General features: G+C 45.3%; 2 protein-coding genes across 2 annotated transcripts; one reads left to right on the top strand and one right to left on the bottom strand.

Moving 5' to 3' along the window:
* The first annotated feature begins 1,347 nt into the window (after positions 1 to 1,347).
* On the top strand, positions 1,348 to 9,845 carry C1S (complement C1s). The gene is made up of 12 exons (XM_085068390.1): positions 1,348 to 1,547; positions 2,029 to 2,093; positions 2,492 to 2,696; positions 3,789 to 3,966; positions 4,217 to 4,342; positions 4,995 to 5,194; positions 5,401 to 5,554; positions 5,789 to 5,904; positions 6,156 to 6,234; positions 6,488 to 6,625; positions 7,108 to 7,182; positions 8,592 to 9,845. The coding sequence occupies exons 2-12, from the start codon at positions 2,089 to 2,091 to the stop codon at positions 9,383 to 9,385; spliced, it is 2,070 nt and encodes a 689-aa protein (XP_084924516.1). The 5' UTR covers positions 1,348 to 1,547; positions 2,029 to 2,088; the 3' UTR covers positions 9,386 to 9,845.
* Positions 9,846 to 11,233: 1,388 nt separating this feature from the next.
* On the bottom strand, positions 11,234 to 18,734 carry C1R (complement C1r). Its single transcript, XM_085068379.1, has 11 exons — positions 18,477 to 18,734; positions 17,498 to 17,732; positions 17,073 to 17,265; positions 16,746 to 16,889; positions 16,402 to 16,598; positions 15,784 to 15,931; positions 15,580 to 15,701; positions 14,930 to 15,008; positions 14,405 to 14,545; positions 12,704 to 12,778; positions 11,234 to 12,474 (listed from the first exon to the last, which is right to left on the bottom strand). Coding segments are annotated over exons 1-11 (2,139 nt in total). The 5' UTR covers positions 18,479 to 18,734; the 3' UTR covers positions 11,234 to 11,671.
* Positions 18,735 to 22,531: the final 3,797 nt, after the last annotated feature.

The following is a 22,531-nucleotide window of genomic DNA, read 5'->3' as shown; positions in this document are numbered from 1 at the left end:
ATTCATATTCATATTCATATTCATATTCATATAGCACTGCTACAGACGAGTTGATTCAGGTTTTATGAAAATATAGAATTCCCTTGTGATAAAATGACATGCATAATGTATCAGTTCACACTCATTTTATTTCCACCATACCCATTTTTAATATGATTGTGTCTTGAAGAGTCATTGACAATCTTTTTACTTTGCACATCTCAGAGAAGAAAACATCTCCCTGTGATCTGTTGTGTATCTTTCATCACTGTTTTCCTGCTTCTCAAAATTCCAGTTCAAAACATCAAGCTGTGCTCCCAAGAGATATCAGAAGTGAGATGTCACTCTGTTTTCTTTCTCTTTCCATTCTCATTTTGACAAAGAAAACAGACTAGGCATGTTCTTCAAGCAAATCCTTTATCCTGACTACAATGAAGTCAGTTCTGATTCATCTGGAGGTGTTTCTCTCCCTTGACAATATAAAGAACTCTTTCAGATGGGCTTTGCTAATGCACTTTGCCTATGGCCTGTTGAAACTTGAAGCACTTTTCCTCCTGTCTAAAGCAAGCTCTGGAGTGTGCTGTGCTGACTGTAAAGGGGAGAGTCTGTAATGGAGTTTTACATTTTCATTTATGGTCCAGTCCCAGTGCAGCTGGTTGGTGAGGAGGAGGGAGTTTCTAGAGTATTAGTGACAGATATTTCAGCTTGTATTTGGTCTTGGCTTTGGGCACTGGCTGGGTTAAGGGTCCTACCTGGTGAAAATCTCTAAACTCCTTTCTGTAAGGGTCTTGGATCTAACTTACTCCAGGGCTAAGTCTGCTGAACATGAACATGATGAACATGATCTTATATGAAGCTCACTTGGTAAATAAAAACGTAGTTATGTGTTCCCACTCCTACATGTGTCCCCATACCAAACCCAGCAAAACCGTGTACTCCTGCTCCTGCTGGTAGCCTCAGAGAGGCACAGTGCTGAATAGGCCACTGTTTTTTCTCTTGTTTTTCCTCTATAAAAGGGTCTCTGAAGCACCCGATGAGGAACAGTGGGAGCAGCCTTGTGGCCATCAGGCTGCAGTGAGACTGAACTCGCCCGAAGTGGTCTCTGGGCACGATGATCAAACAGATTTTTCCATGTGGAAGCATTGGAATCTCCCTTTTCTACACCCTTTGGATGTTGTTCCCAGCTTTTAAAGGGAGGGGAAAGAAGAGGAGAGGGAAGGCAGCAGAAAACTCTGTTCCCCTCCCTTTTCCCCAAAGTCATCTGATTTCCCGAAAATACTACCAGACCGGTGCGCTCCCCACGGCAACTTCAGCCAACAGGATTGTGCAACTCTTTCTGGAAATTCCCCTTCCTTCCGAGAGCGTTCAAAACCAGAATCTCACGCTATCAGGCAGGCTGGGAAGCTGCATCGCACAGATAGAGGGTGCTGCGATATTGCGAATTAGAGCTCCCTTCCCCAGACTTCAGCTTTGGGAGCGTTTGGAAGAGGGTGTGCACAGGAAGAAAAAAGAGAAAGAAAAAAAAAAGGCAAGAGAGGAGAAAACCAGACGTGACCTATGGAGAGAAGGTAAATATTACAGATATTAGGAATGAGAAACCAGAATATTCCCCAGCGGTGTTGTCTGACAGCTAGAGGAGTCAGGACAAGATGCTCCCCACCCTCAGGGTCTTAAAATGATTTTTGAGGTGCTGGGAAGAATGGATGGGGTACCTGTGGAGGATGTGTTCTCTTTCTTAATTTGCTGTGCACCAGCATGATGTCTGGATTCACTGATGGTCATAAGAGGAGGACATGGGTACTGGTGAGTACCAAGACAGAGATTTTGTCTGTATGCATCTTAGCCTCCCTTCTTGATGCTTGGGTTTTCTCTGTGCAGGAAGGGACAGAGATATAAACTTGCTTTTCAAGATATAAACTTGCTTTCTATTCCTTCCTTTTTTTCAGGCAAAACCTTGACCTAGACTTCACAAGTTGGGGGTTTAGGGTCTTTGACCTGTTTAGCAGAAGCACAGGCAACATTAACCAATCCCACTGTTTTTTGTCCCAGGTTGTAACTCCAAAGTCCAATTCCTGAAGGTTTTCAGAAAAGAAGAACTGCTTTTCCCAGATGTGGTGAGTTATTAAATCTCAAGGTTTATTAGTAATTTCGTTCTATAAATCATGCATTTTTCCTGTAATACTGTACTGATTTTTGAATCTGAATGTATCTATAGTCCAAGTAGCCTCCAGAATGGGGCAATGAGTAGGGAAGAGCACTTATGACCCTTGCATTCAGCTCCTGCAGCTTTACCAGCTCTTGCAGAGATTGAGAGAAGCAGAGAGCACAACTGAGGTTGTACCCTTGTGGGAAAAGCTGCAGGAGAAAGACAAGTCCCATACAGCCACAGCACTGGTCATTAAAACTCCAAAGCCAGGAGCTGTGCTGCATGCTATGTGTAGCTTGGTCACTGGAAGATGTGCACCTATACAGACTGAGAACACTTCTTCAATGTCATCTTCTCTTTTCTCAGGTCCCTTATCTTCTTCTGTCTCCCTGTCTGGGCTGAAGCAGCCTCCATGTATGGAGAGATCTTGTCACCCAATTATCCTCAGGGGTATCCCAATTATGTGAATAAATCTTGGGAAATCCAGGTCCCTTCGGGATATGGTATTCATCTTTATTTCACACATCTGGATCTTGAACCCTCGCAGGACTGTGAATATGACTTTGTGAAGGTACTGACCATGTCCTTGAGTGAGAAAAAGTCAAGAAGGCAGGTTAGAGCACAGAACAGCAAAGCTGTGCACAAAGCTCAGGGCTGGAAGAGGATTTAGGCACAGCCTTCCTGTTCTGAGCTCCAAGATGTCCAAATGACTGGGTGTATCTCCACTAGCAGTCATGAAATCAATTCGAGTTTGCTTCATAACCACGTGAGTGTTATCTGCCAACTGAGTGTCCCATTTATGCTCCATCCCATGTTTCTCCTGCATTCTTAGGAAAAGCCTTCTTAGCCATCACTGACACCTCCCTATTGCAAGACATACTCTTAACCATTGAAGTGTCGGTGTAAAAAGATCATTTTCTTAGGGCAATAGTTGGCTGTGCATGAAATTATTCAGAATTAATTGATGAGTGGACATAGATGATTAATTGCAATCAGAAATTGATTGGAATGGATGGAGATTAAGAACAATACAGATGTATGTGGATAGTGGGCACTCAGATAAAGTGCTGTGTTCCCTTGCATCACAGTTTTTTACAATCTATGCATCACAGATTTCTTAAAACTAGCTCTGCTCCATGTGGTCCCACAAAGGAACAAAAGATCAAGCACTTCCACAGAAACAGAGAGAAACAAGACCATCTTATCCTGCCATAGCTCTGTGTGAAAAGGGGCAGTAAGGTGAAATGCAGCACCAGGAGACCTTTGAGGAGAACCAAAGTGGGACAGAAGAATAGGTGTGCCCTGTAATAAATGTGTCCTTTTGCAACATCTATGAGCTCTTTGGAGTGCTCTGTGGATTGTTAGTGGTAGATTCTGCTGCTTTGAATCAGTGTTGTTTTTTAGTACAAGTGGGCCTGAGGAAAGGATGTTTGTTTTGTACAAGTGGGCCGAGAAGAGCAAACTGTCTGGATTAATTTGTATCTGAGAAATTAAGGAAGTCAGTAGGAGGGAGCATTCCTCAAGTGTCTTATCAATATCATGAAACTGGTTGTCCAGGGGCTCCATTCAGCTGCACCTTATCACCTGTAAGCTGAAAGACTCAAGTGTTGGTAATTCCACATGTTGAAGCAGTGAGGTGAGTTGACATTGAATTCTTCTGCAGATCCTGTCTCATGGCTATGTTGAAGGTGTGCTTTGTGGGCAGAAGAAACCTCGTGCCCCTGGCTCCTGGATTGTGGAGGAATTTCTTGTCCCTTACAACACCCTCACTATGACCTTCCAATCAGACTTTTCCAATGAGGAGCGTTTCACTGGTTTTGCAGCCTACTACATTGCAGTGGGTAAGGTTAAAACAGCCTCCTCTGAATCTCTGTAGTGTCCAGGCTGGGAGGAAAGCTGACAGAGGCTTTTTCCTTACAGAAATGCCTTATTTTAGGAGATCCCAGCAGGTAGAACTGCATTCCAGTATGACTAGTATAAATGCTGTCTTAGGGATACCTTTTCCTTGTTGTCCACTAGTGTTTGCTTCACTTTCTCCTGCCCTCAGGGCCCTCTCCTAACTTTGGCTGATTCATCCTTTCACACTTGCAGATGTGGATGAGTGCACAGATTTTGTGGATGAACCTTGCAGTCATTATTGTAATAATTATATTGGAGGTTACTTCTGTAGCTGTCCACCAGATTATTTCCTCTATGAAGATAACAAAACTTGTGGAGGTAAGAGATGTGCGTGAGCTGTGGTCAACAGCAAGAGTTAATTTAGGTCAAGTGAGATATTGTACTTGGAAGACTTTCTCTATCAGTCTCTTCAGCCATTTTTAACAAGTATATTTTTGGGGGAAAAGCCCCCATATCAGTGCAAATCTGAACTGCAATAGTCTGTGATTTGGGAAATTTCTATTAACATATTCTTAACAATTTTATTTTTGGGCCAAGAGAATTAAGAAACTACTAAATTCTTTCAAGACTGTAATGGAAACCCTTCTTAGCATAATTCTATCCTTGAATCTTTAAATCTCTGACAAAACAGGGCAGTTCCATAAAGACACAAAAGTGGCCAAGGGCCTGCTTGGCTTGAATCAAAAAGTTGCAAGGTCACAAACAGTGCATGTTGAAAGGAGTATAATATGAAGACCTGAACATGAGGAAAGGGAGCCTAAATTGAAGGTGGAGGGTAAAAAGGAGTTAAAGTCCCTGGCTAACTGGATAGAGAGTAGCCCTGGCTTCAGTTGCTTGGAAAGATGCAATACTGTGATATGGTTATTGCAGGTAGCTGGGCAGACTGGAGATAGGGTGGAAGTGGGAGAGTCAGGTGCATACATGGACCATTTCCTCTCTGGATCCTACTCTGTTCCTTCCTTAATCCTAGTGAACTGCAGTGGAAATGTCTTCACCGAGCCAACAGGGGAGATTGCCAGCCCCAACTACCCCAACCCATACCCAGAGAACTCTCGGTGTGACTACAGAGTGGCTCTGAGCCCAGGCTACTTCGTGGTGCTGACCATACACAGTGGGGACTTTGATGTGGAACCAGCCGACTCAAACGGGAACTGCCACGACAGCTTAACAGTAGGTGTGCAGCTCAGCGTGCTCTGAATCTCCCACCAAATTCCTCATATTCTGAAGACTCTGGGACTGCTTAACTTTATTTTCAATTACATTGCCTTTTGGAGTTTGCATGAATGCATTTGAATATGTACATGTTGAGTGTGTATTTTAATATATCTCTCAATACATTTGGTATTTCTCATTTTTCTTGTTTTCTATTTTCCCAGATTGTCTCTGGAAAACAGCATTTTGGTCCCTATTGTGGCAGCCAATTCAGAGGTCCTCCTGAAATCAAAACTAGGAGCAACACTCTTGACATAATCTTCCAGACAGACCACAGCTTGCAACACAAAGGCTGGAAAATACGCTACTATGGGGATCGTGAGTAAACACTCGGGAATGTGTTCACTCTGCTGCTGAGTTAGGGACAAGGTTTGTCCCAGGTCACATTCATGGCACGACAGCATGCTAACATGCTCACAGCTGCTGGTGTTGAGTAAAAAGAGGATGCTTGCTTACTAGGGGAAAAAATCACTGAGGAGAAGGAAGTTGAGAGCTGGAAGGAGAGTAAATCTTGAACCAGTTAATCACTGATTTCCACCTATCTTTTCAAAGCTGTAACCTGTCCCATGAGTGTCATCCCCAACTCTCTTCTTCACCCAAAGAAGGACAAGTATATCTTAAATGACATTGTGAACGTGACCTGTGTGGAAGGCTATGAAATTGTGAGGGTAAGTTAAATAAAAAAATCATATGTTAAATAAAAAATCATATGTCCCCTCTAGCCCACTCAGCAGCATCTTGAGGCCATTTGCACCAGATGTCCTGAGTATCTTTGGGGACTCAAAATTTTCAACACAGCAGTAGTAAGAGGAAACCTCTTCCATCTACTGCAGTATTTTGAGGCCCCTCCACTGGAACACCTGTGTCAGATGTATTCCATGTCCAAAGACTTACATGGATCATGTCTTCTCTTTCCTAGCAACGAGATAGCATCACGAGTTTTCTCTCTGGCTGTCAGGAAAATGGTGAATGGAGCAGCTCCCATTTGAGCTGTGTTCGTAAGTGACCTATGTCTGTATTGTGGGAAGGGAACTGGAATGGAGTGTTTAGGCTCTAGATCCACTGTATCTCCATATTAGGAGAATGCTGAAAGACTGGGATGTGAGCATGCTGAAGGAACAGAGAAAGTGGGCCCTGTGACTGTAAAGGGATCACAGCAGCTGAGTGGTTCCCTGTCATACAGAAAAATCATATTGTTGAGTGAGGGTTCCCCTTGGATTATATTTGATCCTTTTTGTCTCTTCTCTACAGCTGTGAACTGTGGTGATCCCCCTCCTGTTGACAATGCCCAAGCCTTATACATCTCTGAACTCCGAGAGCCTCTGTACACAGCTGCTGTGCGGTACCAGTGTGAGGCACCCTACTACACCCTAGAGAACAAAGGGGATGGTGAGCTTTGCCTCTGCTACACAGTCTTATTCCTGTGGTTAAAGGCCTAAGAAATGGTTCTGGCACCATCATGGGGCTGGGATTTTATCCCATCAGGTCAGGGCTGGTGTGGGATTGAGGCAGCAGTTTTGTGTTGCCTCTGTTTTTAATACTCTCTGACAATGCCAGTACTTGGACTGTTGACCTTAAATGTATTCACAAGTCCTCTCTCCATTTGCCTTGTGAGTGCACCATGGAGGTTTTTGTCACACGTAGCGCAGAGTTGTGGTGGAAAAGTAAAGGACTCAAGGAATCTATTAGATGAGGTTTCTCTGAAAAAGGGGAAGAGGCAACCTGGTAGTGAGATAACAGCAATGTTTACCAAGTTGTGCTTGCTTTGGAAATGAGGAGGTTGATATTTCATATACAGTAATGCTACTTACCCTGTGTTCATCTTGATTGTATCCTTATGGAACTCTTTTTTTCCTCCCGTGTTTTCCAAGTGGTGTATCAGTGCTCAGCCAGTGGAGAATGGGTCAATGAAGAGATGGGAACAAAGCTACCAAAATGTGTCCCAGGTACTACCCAAAACTGTGTGTATGTCCATGCAGCATATGAAGAACACTGCTTCTTTCATCTCTATTTTGTTTTGTTTTCCCTTTAACTTGCAGCTGATAGAGAGAATTTTAAAACACATGTATTCTGCACACTGTGGTTTATGCTCTTAAAGGAGGCAGCATGACTTGGCCTAGTTGTACATGATGCCTTTTCACTACTTCAAACCCCCAGATCCTCACTGGCAAAGTACAAGATCCAGGTGGAGGACATTCAGCTCTTAAGGGCCAGCTCAGACAGTGACTTGGGCTGTACAAGTACACAGTGAAAAAGGCAAATTGTTGGATAAAGCTCAGGGAATTTGCTACCCAAGAGGAAGCTACAAATACTATGAAGCCAGACTCTTCTCACTGGGGCACAGCAATAAAAGGCAATGACAGGCTCAAGTTGCAACAAAGGAAATTCTGATTGTGTTTAAGGGAAAATGCTCCCCCAGAGCACTGGAGTGGCTGTCCAGAGAGGCTGGCTAATCACCACCCTGGGAAATGAGCAGAAGTTACCTGTCAAAGCCCTGAGTAACCTGGCTTTGGAGTTAGGAGGGTAGTTAGAGAGGAACAGGTTGTTCTAGAGGCACTGAAAGGTATCTTCCAGCCTAAATCTTCCCATGATTATGTGAAATTCTTTAACAAACTCTGCTTCATGCAAATAGGAAGCTACCTGCTGGCTATAGTTCCTTAATCTCTGATTATCTAAGGATTCAATGTAAACAATGGAGTAAGAAATCAATTTCCTAGCTATGTCAGAATGACTAGCCTTATTTATGTCCTTAGCATTAACATTCTGCAAAATGGAGATGGAGCATCTCTGCACACATGAGACCCACAGATAAGATTCCCCACTGCTTAAGATTTTACATACAAATAGAATGGAGAAGAAAAATGGTAAAACATCAGTGACAAACCTGAACTTTTAACCTGAGACTATCTGGAGTTCACAAAAAAAGTTTAAAATTTAAAGAGCAGTGTCATATTTCTAAGAACTCAAACAAGTATTTTTTCAAAGACAATCCCTTCATCTAAAGAGCATAATGCAGCAAAGGGAAAATGCCAACTAGAAGGCAATTAAATTGTGAGCTTTGACATACCTAACACTGTCAGGGTGACAACTGCTTTCCAGAAAACTGAATTTGAGAATGAGCATTTTCAGTCTAAATTGAGTGTTGATAGTAGTTTTGCTAGAATGTTCTTTGATTTCTCTGTAAATGCTAATTGCAAACTGAGGCATAGAACATAAACATTCATTACTCAGAATCAAAAATTATTTAGAGGACAGAGGAAGGAGGGGTCTATAGGCTTTTTAGCAGTACCAAAGGACCCCCTGTTTGTAACTGTTAATTCTCCCATCTGGTTCCTCTATTTTCTTTTCTTTCTAGTCTGTGGGGTGCCTAGTAATCCCATCCAAGACAAGGGAAGGATTTTTGGAGGCACCCGTGCAGAAGAGGGCAACTTTCCCTGGCAGGTGTTTTTCAATGACCCCAGAGCAAGTGGTGTGCTCATCTCTGACAGATGGGTGATGACTGCAGCTCACGTGCTGGATGGATATGAAAAGCCCACCATGTATGCTGGGGTAATCAATGTTCGTAGACAGTCTCTGGAGTATGAAGCTGAAAAGCTGATCCCAGAAGCTTCATTCATCCATCCTGGTTGGAAGGAGGATTTCACAGAAACCAGGATCGATTTTGACAATGATATTGCGCTACTGAAGCTGAGGGATCCTGTGAAGATGGGTCCAAAAATCTCACCCATCTGTCTTCCTGGTAAGTCACCTGAATATGAGCTGGAAGAAGGGACTCTGGGCTACATTGCTGGATGGGGCTGGAGAGAGAGAGGAAGACTACCTGGTGATCTTTGGAAGGCCCAGATTCCTGTGGTGAACATGGACAAGTGCCGATCCGTGAAACCAGAGGGCTCTGATGGCTCTGTCGTGTACATATTCACCGACAACATGATCTGTGCTGGTGGTGGCAAGGACAGCTGCCAGGGGGACAGTGGTGGGGCCTATGCCATCCAGGATCCCCTGAATGCCACCCGGTACTATGTGGCAGGGCTGATCTCCTGGGGGCCAAAATGTGGTACCTTCGGTCTTTACACCAAGGTGGTGCGTTACTTGGACTGGATTAGAGAGACCATGAGGGAGCACGAGGATGAGGAAGCTTGGGAGAAATAGCTGTTTCTCCTCTCAGCACAGTCACCCTTTCTAAATGTGGTAGCTACGTGTTTGGGCTGGCTGTGACCCTGTTCAATCTGTGCATATAATGGGCAATATATAACACAATATAACTCACCGTGTCTATGCTGACTGGAGAGTCAGGAGTATGGATCTGTTTCTCCTACTGTCATCATGTCTGGGAAGGGAAATTCTCTTTCTTCCACTCATGGTAGTGTAAAAGGAGGACATTATTCTGAAGAAAGAGACTCTTTCTGCTTCCTTTCATTTTTATCTACCCTATTTTTTGCCATTTGGAGAAGACCTAGCCATGCCCCATTGAAACCTGACAGGGAGGTTTCAATGAAGACATGAGAGAATAATTGTTCGTTCCCAGGGAAGGCTCAGAGCCTAGTTTCTGATTTATGTATTTCCTGTACTGTTCAAAATATCTAACAGCATTAAAGAATGTCCAAACTGCCTTTTGTGCAATGTGCTATTGTGTCTGTGTTGCCTTTCTTCTACTCAGTCTAGACCTAGTTCTCCTTGAAACTCCCTAAATAAAGTATCGAGTCACATTCTGATCCACTAAGCTGCCAGCTTTCATCAAGCTGTAACTTTTAGTACTTCACCTCTCTACCTAAGAGCCTTTATAAAGTTCTTCTGAGATGGTTCCATCTCACTGATCAACCATTACCAGCAGTGAAGACTTCGGATTTCTGAATTAAGCTGAACAGAACAGACGTCTTCAAGATAATTTTGTTCACCTGATCTCAGGCTTTGTTTTTTCAAATTTTTTTGAGTAAGATAAAAAATAAAGCCTGATTTTTCTTCCAAAACACTACTTTCTCTTGATTTAGGGATGGAATATTACCTGACAGATGTTAGGGGTATTTTCTGCTCCAGAAGGTCCTATATCACTCACAGACATCCTTCCACTGAGATGACTGGGGAACTGGTACAGATCGCATACACTGGAAGACTGAGTTTGTTCAGCTTGACAAGGAGGAAGCTAAGAGGGGGATCTAACTGCCCTATTCAGATACCTAAAATTCCAGTTAGGCTTTTTCCTAGGATGGGGGTCAGCACTAGAACAAGTGCCACAACAGACTGGGAAATCTCTGTCCCTAGATCTCTTGATAACTTGTCCAGGCAAGGCCCTGAAGCTCTGAAGTTAGTCCCACTGTCAGCAGTGGATTGGACAGAGACATCTTCTTCCAGCCCAAGTTTTTCTGAGAATTTAGGAAATGGTGGGGAGGATGTGCACAGCTCTTGGGAGATTTCACATGGAATCCTGCACTCAGCTCAAGCACCTTCAGTCTTGTGTAATAAGCAAAACATTATTTGATTGTTGGACTAGTAACCAAGGATCTTATATCTTGTTTCTCTCAGTGACTCATAAGAACACAGAAGGTTATTTAGCAGCAGAAAAACCAGTCAAGAAAACAACTACAGAGAATACCCACAACACGAGAAAGGTCATCTTTTATCTGAGGCAGCATCATTTTTAAGCTGCTGTCCTGCAGTTAAAGCTTTATTTCATATAGTATAAAAAATCCATCCTCAAATTCTCATCAGTAAAGGTTCCTGGGCTCTTTTCTCCATGAGGTTGGTTGTTGTTTTCCCTGTTTTCAGAATGTGGCATCACACAGGCGAGTTATTTTTGCCTCCCTTGAAGCCACCTGGGGTTTCAGCCCAGTTAATCTAATGGTAGTTTTGGCACAGAGGAGCAGCTGCCACAGGCCATTGCAGAACTGGAAACACTTCAGTGGTAGGTAAAGCAATCCCTATATAACATCCATAAGTTACTTTCAGTGGTGGGGAATATTCCGTCATTGTTAAAAACAAAGCAAAACATAAAACACCTGGTTTATCCAGCAAATGTTTTAATATTCATAGAATCTCACTGATGCCAAAGGGCTTACTGCAGTCAGCAGAAATCCTTCAAGGAAGTCTTCTTCCCTGCAACCTTCCCACAAAATAGAGCACAAAAATACACTGCAGTAGTCTCATGATATCATCAGCACTTTGAACAATAATGTTTGCTGTCATGAGATTTCCTGATAATATTAAGGCTTCATCCAGCAATAAGATTTGGAAGAACCAGAATATCCACAAAAGCATCCCACAAGCTGTCAGTGGTACAATCAAACAGTATGGCAGCTTTTAGAAGTGCTCATGATGAGGGTTACATGCTTCGCGTGCTTGAAAAGCCTTTGGGACATCATCAAAAGCTTTGGATATGATTTGCTGTGTCTGGAAACTGATATGCTACCAGTGATGCTTCATTTAGGAGGACAGCAATATCTAGAGCCTATCCTCCTTTATTATCCCCTTGATCCAGTCCACATAGCTGAGGATCTTGGTGTAGAAGCCATAGCCTGTGGCACAGCCAATTCCCCAAGAAACGATACCTGTAGCCACCCAGTGACCACTCTCCCTGTCTAACACTGTGAAGATGCTCCCGCTATCCCCCTGGCAGGTGTCCTGCTTGCCTTCTAGGAAACCAGCACAGAACATATTCTCAGTGAAAACCATAGGGATACCTTTCTTATTAGCGTTCAGCCAACTCTGACACTTCTCTCGACCAACTGCTGGTAGGCTCACGTACTTCAGATGGTTTGAGATGCGGTTTTTATCCACACCAAAGCCACTCACATAGCCCATGTGCCCATGTGTGTAGAACGAGGTGTTGGTAGTATCTGGGAGACAGATGGGCAGCAGTGTAGGGCCCAGGGTTACAGGGTTTTTCAGCTCCAGCAGGGCTATGTCCCCATTGAAGTTGTGCTCATCTTTAGGGCTGTAATCTGGATGGATAAAGATCCTACGTACAGGGTGGTTACCCATCCTGTGGAGCTCATCTACATCGTTGTGGCCGAGGAAAATATCAGCCTCCTCTGCCAGCTGCTCCAGGCTCACATTGTTCCGTACTCCTCCTTTGGGGAAGATGGTGTGGGCAGCAGTCAGGATCCAGCGATCGCCCAGGAGTGCACCACCCCCTCGTCCATTGATGCCAGTCAGAGCCTGCCAAGGAAAATTGCCTCTCCCTGCTGATTTGCCACCCAAGATCCGCTGGACTTCAACAACGGGATGGACTGGCTTCCCACACACTGTGGAGAAATACAAGAACATGACACCCTCTGTTGCCCTGGCTTTTCTATCTCTTTCCTCACCATGACTGTTTGATTTCACATTGTTTTTGCTTCCTGGATAGTCTTCACTGTTGTCCCTCACTGATACACTACCCTCACTCCCTCCCTGCATGTAGTCCCACTTTTGTACACATTCCCACTCACTGTGAGTCAGAAAATACCAGACAAAGTCAGAGTTTTTACTGACCTGGCAAGCAGGATGGAATTCTCTTCTGGCCAGCTTGATCCAGCCAGGTTCCCTCAGGAGAACAGGTGAATCTGTCTGTAGGATGAGAGGGGAGGGAATGAGACCCAGGCCTGTTGGCATGGGGTGGGAAAATAGAATGGAATGGAATGGAATGGAATGGAATGGAATGGAACGGAACAGAACAGAACAGAATAGAATAGAACAGAATAGAATATTTTCAAGAGGTTCCTCAGCCCTTCCATCCCAAAGCACCCTTTCCTGGGTAAAGCTGCCTGTGGTACAGTATGGAATGTTTCCCTCTGTGCATCTTGAAGCACCTCATTTCCAAGGGAGCAGTAAAGCTCAGGCACTGCTCCTGTACAAGAAAAGCCTGAAGGGCTGTCTGAGTGAAGTCTTAACTTCACTGAGTCTACATGTGTACAGAGAACTCTTTGACTTTATTAAGCCTAAAGAAGGGAGAGAAATAGTAAAAGCATGGATTTTAGATTCTAGCTTCTGATGTAGGTAGTTTGCAGAGAGTAGGAGAAGGTGGTTTGCTCCAGAAATGGGAACCAGATAAGTCAGTTACTGTGCATCCTCACTATCTATTTCTGAGCCTAAGTTGCAGGTCAGCTAAACTCACATGTCACCTCTCAACACAAACTCCACTACCTCCAACACTTGCTTTTCTTAGCAAGTTTGTGCTGATGACTAAAAATAATTGTTTACAATTTGTCTTAGCACTGAAGTAAATGCTTCTAAAATAGTGTTTGCTGTTCTCTTTTAAAATTGACTAAATTATGATGACTCCCCATCAGAATTTGGCTAGTGCAGATATTTACTTGCTCCTGATCTTTTTTTTCTGATGAGACTGAGTTCTGATTCCACATGAAGGAGTTAAACTCAGATGAGAGAATAATCAAATTGAACATTAATACCAACTTAAAGAACTCCCTAGCTGCTTGCTCCTGGCCTCAGTAGTAGTGTGTCACCTCTCTCTGGCAAGCAGCACAATGGAGTGTCCATGCTGGCAACTGTACCCAGAAACTGATTCAGCTTAATTTTTTTTTTTGGAGGCCAAATGAGCAACTAAGGCAAGGAAATCATGAACTCCTTGTGCTGTTCTTGGAATAGAAAGTCCTGTGTCATCAAGTAATGTCTCAGATGTAAAAAGAAGGCATGTGAAAGGTTTTGAATGATGACTTCATTTTTCTGACCCGGTGCATTAAAATAGATTTTTCTGTAGTATGTTATTTAACTCTTAGATATCTCTGCAGCTGAACAATATTCCAAAGAGCTAAGCAGTGTTACAGTGGAGCAGAGGGTGTTTATTTATTTGCATCAGCAGCAACTTGGACAGATGTTTTTTGAATTTTGGTGATTCCCAGACACCATGCCTCGAATTTCAGTGAAAGAATGAAATCCACTAGGAAAGAGTGAACCATGACTACAGCTGAGAGAATAAGACCTTCTGCACAAGTTAAGGAGAGCATGGAAAGGGATATGATGGACTCTGGGAATTAAGCAGGGTGGGAACAGGCTGAAACAACGAGACTCTAGTGAAATGTTGCAGGGTCAAGGAAAGACTGGAGAGTCTGCAAAGGAGAAAAACGTGAGCCCCAAGCCTGTGAAGAAGAGACAATTCTAACTGGGCTTTCCAGGCATAACGTGAGAGGGCTTTCCAGGGACAGGTTTTAGTTCCTGTGTGGGATTAAGACTCACCACCTCCAGTTCCAGTGACAATGTGGTAATAGGGCTCATTGCACTGGTATGAGATCACTGACTGGTACTCGTTGTTTGCAGATCCGTTAACGTAGCTGAATACACCATTGGTCAGGTTTTTAGGGCTGCCACAGTTCACAACTACAACAAAGGAAAAAAAGAAGACATGAATCAAAGACAGACTGCCTGAAAGTCTGGGCCACAATGTGAAGGACCAGTTAGGACAGTGGGCAGAGAGAGGTTTTTCCAAAATGGATCCTATACTAGGATCTTTCGCTTTTAGATATTGCAACATCATAGCAAATTTTGAGTGATATTTTATGCATTTTTGTAAGGGAGGAAAAGCATTTGAATTTTGGCAGGTGGAAGAGTGTAAGTCAACAGGGGACTTCCGCAAGTCCTTCCAGCCAGCACATCCATAAGGCTATGGCACGGACCAATTGAGTCAGAGAGGCTGAACTCGCCCTGTTCCTGGAGGAGGAAAGCCACAGCAGGGGCAGTTATCCCCATTCTCAGATCACTCACTTTCACAGTGGGGCATGGGTTGATGCCATGTGCCATCAGCCTGGCAGACAGCCGTGAAGGACAGCAGCTTTCGGTCACCCTGTGTGGGAGAGAAAAACATCTATTGGTTGTACAGAGCCTTTCATTCCCTCCCCCACATTAAAATATTATTCTCTCTGCCCATCTTTTCACCGCTGTCCAATATTTGTCCCTCTGCAGTCTGTTCCAGTTGCTGTCTCCTCCTGCCTTCCCTGTATCCTATATTTGCCACAGGCTATGCATTCTTCATAGCAGGCCAAGACACCAGCAGCCAGTAATTATAAAACCATGACAAGCCAGAGGTGCTACCCAGCCCTGGAAATAGGATGGCAAGGGAGGCAAGAAACATCTGCTTCGAGTCTGATTTAATTTCCTTCTAAAGAGGCATTTGTGTTTACCAATGTTTCCTGGGATCTTTGTCTCTCATCTTCTACCAGGGCTTCATGAAAGAGTTAACTGCATAAGGAAGAGAGCTAGGAAAGAGAAACCACTGGGACAACGCTGAGAGAAGTGAAGAAGAAACAGAAATTACGAGAAGTTGCTGTGAATGAAATCTCCGAAAGTTTTTTGAAAGGTGAAAGATACAACCTGAAGACAGAATATGGCTGAAGGGAGTGCAGAAGGGATCTCACCTCCATCAGGTTATACCCAGTCTTGCAGCTGACAACAAAATAGTCTTGAAATCGATAGACAGGCTGCAGGTCTCTGATGATGGTAAACTGATCCCGTGGGACAGGCTGTGGGCACCGTATTTCTGTTAGAGTGGGAGAGATTAAGTTTGGATTAGCAAACAGTGTCAATAGGCTGCAGTAGCCTCTGGGAGAGAAATCTCTTACTCTCCGAGGTGTAGTGGATCTTCCAGCCACGGCTTAACCCCGACTCATCCGTGAGGAAGAGTATGTCCACCTCATTGCTGCTGGTTTCAATGATGCCAGGTGCTTCCCTGCCACAGAATTCACCAATCTCTCTCCCTCCTGCTCGGATCTGATGAGGAAAACATGTATCACAGGGACAGAAACACATGTGCCTTTCTGCCTCAGTATGCCTGTTTCAGTCCAGACCAAGTTTACCAGAGTGCCTATGATGGTGAATAGGGCTGGCTGTCTGACCCACCTTTGCTGATGCCTGCACTGACAGATCAGAACAGACTGACCCACCACAAGCTCTGCTTCTCTCTTATCATGGGAATCAGAGCTATCAACACCTCCAAATCTTGAGATTAAATCAAAGGGAAATTAAACTGGAAGAGGGACAGGTTTTTTGTCTCTACTCACAGAGGCCTGTGACCCAGAGCCTCTGACCTCAGGACAGTGCACTGAGGGAGGGACAGGGGCTCAGTCCTTCATGCTGGGGCATTCTGCTTGTACTGATCCCATATTTCTCATCTGAATCCCCACGATTCCTGCTCAGGTCTGGCAGCAGGGCTGGGAGGAGAGTTTGCTAATCTCCAGTACCTTGAGTTGGTCATAAGGACAGTGGACTTGCTGGTGATCATCAATCTCAAAGGGTTCCAAGAACTTGAGGGTGATAGACAGTCCCTTTTGCAGACGGATGCTGTAGTTACACCGCAGGTCTTCGGGGTAGGGCTGGGGGTACTCAGGGCTGCTCACGTACCCAGATGCCTCCGTGAACAACTCACTGCTGCACTCCACTGGTGAAGAGGAAGAAAGTAGTGGTCACATCGTGGGGCTGTGCCTTCTGCAGCCCTGTCATCTGCTTCCTAAATCACTTCTCCCACCCTTCCTGGGTGAAGGGCTCCTTCTCTGGAACCCTCTGATCTTTTAAAATTTCTATTTACCTTTGCAGGTGTGATGGTCACTCTGAAGTTGGTAGCCAACCCGGCAAGAACAGAAGTAGCCACCCACATAGTTGTGACAGAAGTGCTGGCACTGAGGCCTTTCATCATTCTCAGCAGCATTTTTAGGGTCACATTCATCCAAATCTGAAGACACAGGAAATGCAGGCACAAGGGGAGGAGACTGTTAAACCTCTCTGCTCCACACTGAAATTACTTAGAGATCCATATCCCTGCTTAAAGCTTCTCTTTATTTGCCTGGCAAGGAGGAAAATTGGTTGGATTCACACAGGCTTTTCCTTCTGCATGCTGAGGTTATTTCCTACTCACCCACAGCTTTGTAAAATGCCAGGAAGCCCCTGTAGGGGATCACTGTGCCATTGTCCTCATTGGAGAAATCAGAGTAAAACTCTAGGTGCATCTTGTTCCCCTTAGATACAAACTCTTTTCTTCGTGGGTGATTGCCTGTGGTTGACCCAAGCCGGCCACAATATCTGCCCAAGTCCTTCTTGTCTGCTTTGATCTGTCAAAGTAAAGGGAAAATCAGTGCAGCCTGATAAGATTGAGTCTGCTCCACGCAGTGATATTACCCAACCATGAGCTGTCAGTGCTTGCTCCACCCATTTCTATCTGTAACTCTTTTCCTTTCACTTGTGGGAAGAATCAGAGGAGGCCTGGTGAATGAAGAGCCATTACATGTGGTGGCCACTGGATTCCCATCTCCAGGCACCCCCTGCACGTATTTCTGCACATACCTTAACATAGTCGTAGAAGCAGGAGCTAGAGGGCTCCAGGTCAAAGTATTTGAAGGTCAGCTTCACCACATAGCCCTCTGGGACCTGGATATCCCAGCTGCTGATGTTATTGTTGGGATATGGCTTGGGATAACCAGGGGATCTGATTTCCCCAAAAAGGGGAGACCCTCTTGGGACTGGACTGGAACCGATCACTCCGAAAAAGAGGAAGGCCCATGGGAGACAAGGAACATGCCTGTGAACACAACAAATAAACTATGGCATTGCACAAAATTAGGTCATTCAAAATCAGGGGACACCTCACAACTGACTTGTGCACTGTCTAAAGGAATGCAAGCACAGGAGGCCTAGTTGCAGGACCAACTCCTGGCTTGGGTCACTCAGGAACAAGGAGAGCAGCTGAAATGAAGACACCAGCATGAACAAGGTTCCAGCAAGGCATTGTGACCCAGCCAGAGAAATGCATCAACCCAGGAAGCAGTGTGAAAGAGCATGGGTGAATTCTCTGAGTAATGTCTGCATGTTCCTAGAAGATGTAGGGCTGATTCTTGCAGAACCAGGAGAAGTTTGGTCCCCCTTGGCCAGCGGGTCATTTTGGGTTATTGCTAGTTTAGGATCCTTGACGAGGATCTGAAGATCTCAGGTTCAGTTTGCTGTGGAGCAATCCTGATAGTGTCTCCTGGGCAGCTCTCTACCCAGTCATGCCTCCATCTCTGCCCTCAGAAAGTTGGCACTCACACTTTTTTCCCCTCATTCTCCCCTTTTGCCCTCTGTGTTCCTCCGAAACAAGCTCACTGCCCAGATCTCAGGAAACTTCACCCAGGAGGACCCTTCAACGAGCTGGTAACAATTTAACAGAGGGACAGCGAGCAGCAGCTTAGCCCCGTTGACCTCTTCTCCTCCCTGGAAGGGTCAACCCCCCCCGACCGCCCCTCTCCCGGCTGTGCCAGCGCATCCCCATCCCCAGAGCCCGACTCACATCTCCGAGCGCTCGTCCCTGCCCGTGCTGCCCGGAGCTCGGAGCGGCGGCCAGCGGCGAGCCGGGGGCGGGAGGGACAGGGGGAGGAGGAGAAGGAGGGAGAGAGGCAGGCAGGAGCGGGGAATAGAAAGCCGGACTGCGAACAGCCTGGCACCGGACCAGGTCCCGGCGCCGCTGCCTGCTGCCCTCTGCTGCCGAGCGCCGCAGCGCCGATCCGCGAACAGCGACCCGGGGCTGCCCCGACCTGGCCACGCAGAGCCGAGCTGCCTCCTCCAGGAGGCAGGAAAACGATTGCCAGAGACCCCTCCGGGGGCTTGGTCTGCAATGCAGAAGCTGCTCCGAATTTGTTCCCCCCGAAAATGTCCTCCTAGGAAGTCCCCCCTCCAGCCCCAGTCCTTCTGGGCTGTTTTCTGCGACAGGAAGATCAGAAATTTTATAGTCTTCACAAATTAATTTAAACTTTAAAAAATCAAGTTGTCAAAAAAGATAAGTGTTCTCAATTCTGACCTGCTGAAGAGCACTTCTGAGATTTTTTTTGGGAGGGGGGTTTGGGGACTGGGATCGTCTTCAAGGAAAGCAAAAAACCTCAGGCACTTGAGTTAAAGCGATATTAAGAAAAATGAAAAAGTCTACAGAATTAAAAGCATTCTGAGAACAAATCCCTTTTCAAGGACCCTTCTTGATGTTTCTTCTGCAAGCATTTTTAGGAGAAACAAGATAGATAGATAAGGCCCTCTATTTAATGGGGAAATGAGAAAATATAGCAACTTAAAAAACCCTTTCAGGCTTTTAACAACATTGTGCCCAAGACATATATTGTGTGTCCCCAGCTTTATGAAGTTTAAAATTTCTTGGCTTTCAGGCTTTGGTGTAAGAGATAAAGCACTGTCTTAGTGGTTTTCCTTAGAATTATGAGTGGCTCCAGAGAGGTTAGGAAGTGCCTTGCATTGAAATCACAGGAAGTAATTCACAGCTACAAAAACATGTTGAATGAAGATGAAAATAGTGTTAAAAAGAATGAAGAAAGTGTCTTTGGGATATTTATGGAAGTGTACTAAAGAACCTGCTCATCAAACATCTTTGAATTATTATCCAAAAAAGGTCAGATAAACTTATAATTAATGCCACAGTAATAACACCATATGGCCCCACATATCAGATTTAAGAATAAGCACTTCCAGTACTTCCTGATGTCCAAGAATATCCTCCACATGATGAATACACCTGGGCAGGCTCACTGCTGCGCTGTGCCATGCCACAGTGGCTTCTTACTCAGAAACCACCCCTGGAAAGTAGCAGGGAAGTACTGGAAACTACTGTTGGAGAGATCTGTTATGAGCAGGTCACTGGTGGGAAGAATGTTCCCTGGGAAAGATAGACAGAAAGACAAATGGATAGACAGAAGCCCCTGGGGATCATTTGTAAGGAAGTGGATCATTCCACTGTCTCCTTGACAAGCAATCTTCTATCCAGGGGGCACTTATTGACAGTGTCCCGTGCTACTTTCAAAGCACATCCCCTGTGTCTTCATTTCCTTCTCCCGCCCCAACAAGATCATCTGTGATAGCAGGAGAGCACTTCAGCTGGTGGTTAGCTGGGGATACACCTAACCTGAGCAGGTTATCCACCTCTAACACACATCCCACAGACTCACCTGATCTGGACAACACAGCTACAACACAGTGCTCCCACTCGTAGTGTTCCCCTTCAGATGCTCTGTGCAATCCTCTTCTTCATGTTAGACTGGAGCCAGGAAATACCCTGGTACCAGTTCTCCTTGGAAGGATATATGTGCCCATCTTTTCTTAGGGGCAGAATCCCTATAGGACCATTGAACATATGTAGGAACACAGAATGCCAAAACTATCACCTGTTTGCTGCCTGCTTGACTCAGCTGCATTACAAGTGGTTTGGACAATAAATCCAGACAGCATCAGAGCAAAATAAAGAAACTGTAGCTCTTCAGCATGGTCAAAGATGCCAACACTCTTTCATGGAGCGAGACTCCTGCTGAACACACTGAAAACAGTGTGTTGAAGATCGTCATTGGAAAGAAATCTGCTCTACAGCCTCAGAAACCATGAAATTATCCTCTGACATGTGGACCAGACCCTCTCATCCACAGAGGGTAAAGTTGGATACTTTATCCTCAAACCTGAAGCAAGAAGGACAGGGAAGAACCTCTGTTTGGCCTCCTACAGCTACACACTTACCCTAGAGTACACCAGGGGTGCAGACTGAGACTTATTTGTAAATGCTGAGCTGCTTTCCCAGGGCACTCTACCTTCAACCCCTTGGTTTGACTACCCAAAATACCCAAAGGTTTGGTCTGGGCCTTCTGAGGACACTGCCACTGGGCTTGGGCTTCACACAGTCAGGCCTATGCTATCCAATGCCTCAGCACTGTTTCAGATAAATCTGCTTTGGCTGACCTGGAGAGGATGACCTGGACCAAAAGAAGCTTCAGAACCCTGAGAGGATCTTTCCTTTGGTATGAGATGGTGAGCAGCAGCAGCAGCATCTTGGTAGCCTATTTCTGTGTCTTCTAAATCAAGGAATAAAGCCAAGTGTAATACCCTGAGGGGCACACAGTTCTGCAGCACTAACCGCTCACCAATATCACACCTCCTCCCACTCGTGTCCTCCCAATATCACACCTTTCCCCTGCCTTACAGTGCCATCCTCACTTCCCATAGCCTCGTGTCTCACCTATAGAACACTGTTGGGTAAAGTCACCATCTGACTTAGGCATCACACCTACTGCACGATTACAAAAGGAAAAACTGAATTATTAATGCTGGTAGTTACTACCTGAAGCCCTAGAATAGGTAGTGGTACTATCCCTTATGGTTATCATTAGTGTGGACCACATCATGTGGGTGAGATTCTTACCTATGGTTCTGGCACAAGTGGATGCTTCCTGAAGAAGAGAGGCTGCCATGGATATATGATGGCTGGCAACCAGTCTGAAGCAATCTACTCAGCCTAACCCCTCACAGGCCCACAGGAAAATTATATGGATGGCTGGCAGGCCAGTGGAAGAGTCTGGCTAACCACCTGAAGGCAATGGTGTCTGCCATCCAGCTGGAAGGTAGGCCCAGAAAAAGAGTTTGTACCAGCTTGTGGTGCAGGGCCTGGAATGAGTTGATTAGTTGTTGATCCTACAGTCTGGAACACACCAGCCTGCACATGGTGAGGTGAGCCTGCTGCTGGGCATCAGAAGCAGCTTGGAGGAGTGTGAAGAGAGCAACAGTGGAACCAGCTTCAGCTGCTGTCAGTCAAAGCTCTGCCTTTTGCAACTTCATGATACAACAAAGGTCACACAGAGGTTCCATGACAGAGGCAGTGATGGGTTGAGGAGGTCTGCACAGAGCAGACATGCTGGATGGTGTGGCTCTGACTGGTCACTGGGTTTGATGGTAGCACTCAAATTGTGCATATTGACAGGGTGCTGCTGCCTTGTGTGTCCTCAGATACAACTGTAAAGAGTCAGAGGTTGACACTATAGGCACAGCTGCTTTGCTTATCACATGTTCTGAAGTAATGCTTTTCTCATGGCACTCATCTTTGCCGTTCCCTGAAAAGAAGCTCTCCAGAAAACACTATTTTTAAATGAGCTGCTGGCGGAAAAAATGCATTTTTTCTGCTTAAAAATGGCTTAAATTTTCAAAATCTGCCAATCTCTTGGCTCTCCATGGTGCCAGTAGCTGCACATTTTTGTGTACCCTGCCCTTCAACCTTTTGTTGGGGGTCAACCACAAGCATTTTTCAGAAAAAACTGCCTGTGGACTCACACCCATGCTATCAGGTGTCACCATTAAAGAACACCTCTCTTTGTGGCACTGGTCTGGCTTTTCAGGGGACCTCACCTCCTTTGGTTCTGCCCCTTGGTTTCTGATTGCAGATAGCTGTGAACCAGTGGAGCTGTGATGGTCATGAGGAGACACTGCCAAGGATGTCAGAAGGACTGCTGGGGCTAGAGGTGGTGCCTATGGTTTCTTACCCCAGGAAGAGATCCTGACACTTCCTCACCCATGGGACCTTCTCAGGAATGC

Source organism: Lichenostomus cassidix, chromosome 1 (genome assembly GCF_008360975.1).
Source record: "Lichenostomus cassidix isolate B80296 chromosome 1, HeHo_3.0, whole genome shotgun sequence".
Taxonomy (NCBI): Eukaryota; Metazoa; Chordata; class Aves; order Passeriformes; family Meliphagidae; genus Lichenostomus; species Lichenostomus cassidix.
The sequence above is the reverse complement of the archived record's forward strand: the minus strand, read 5'-3'. Positions and strand labels throughout refer to the sequence as shown.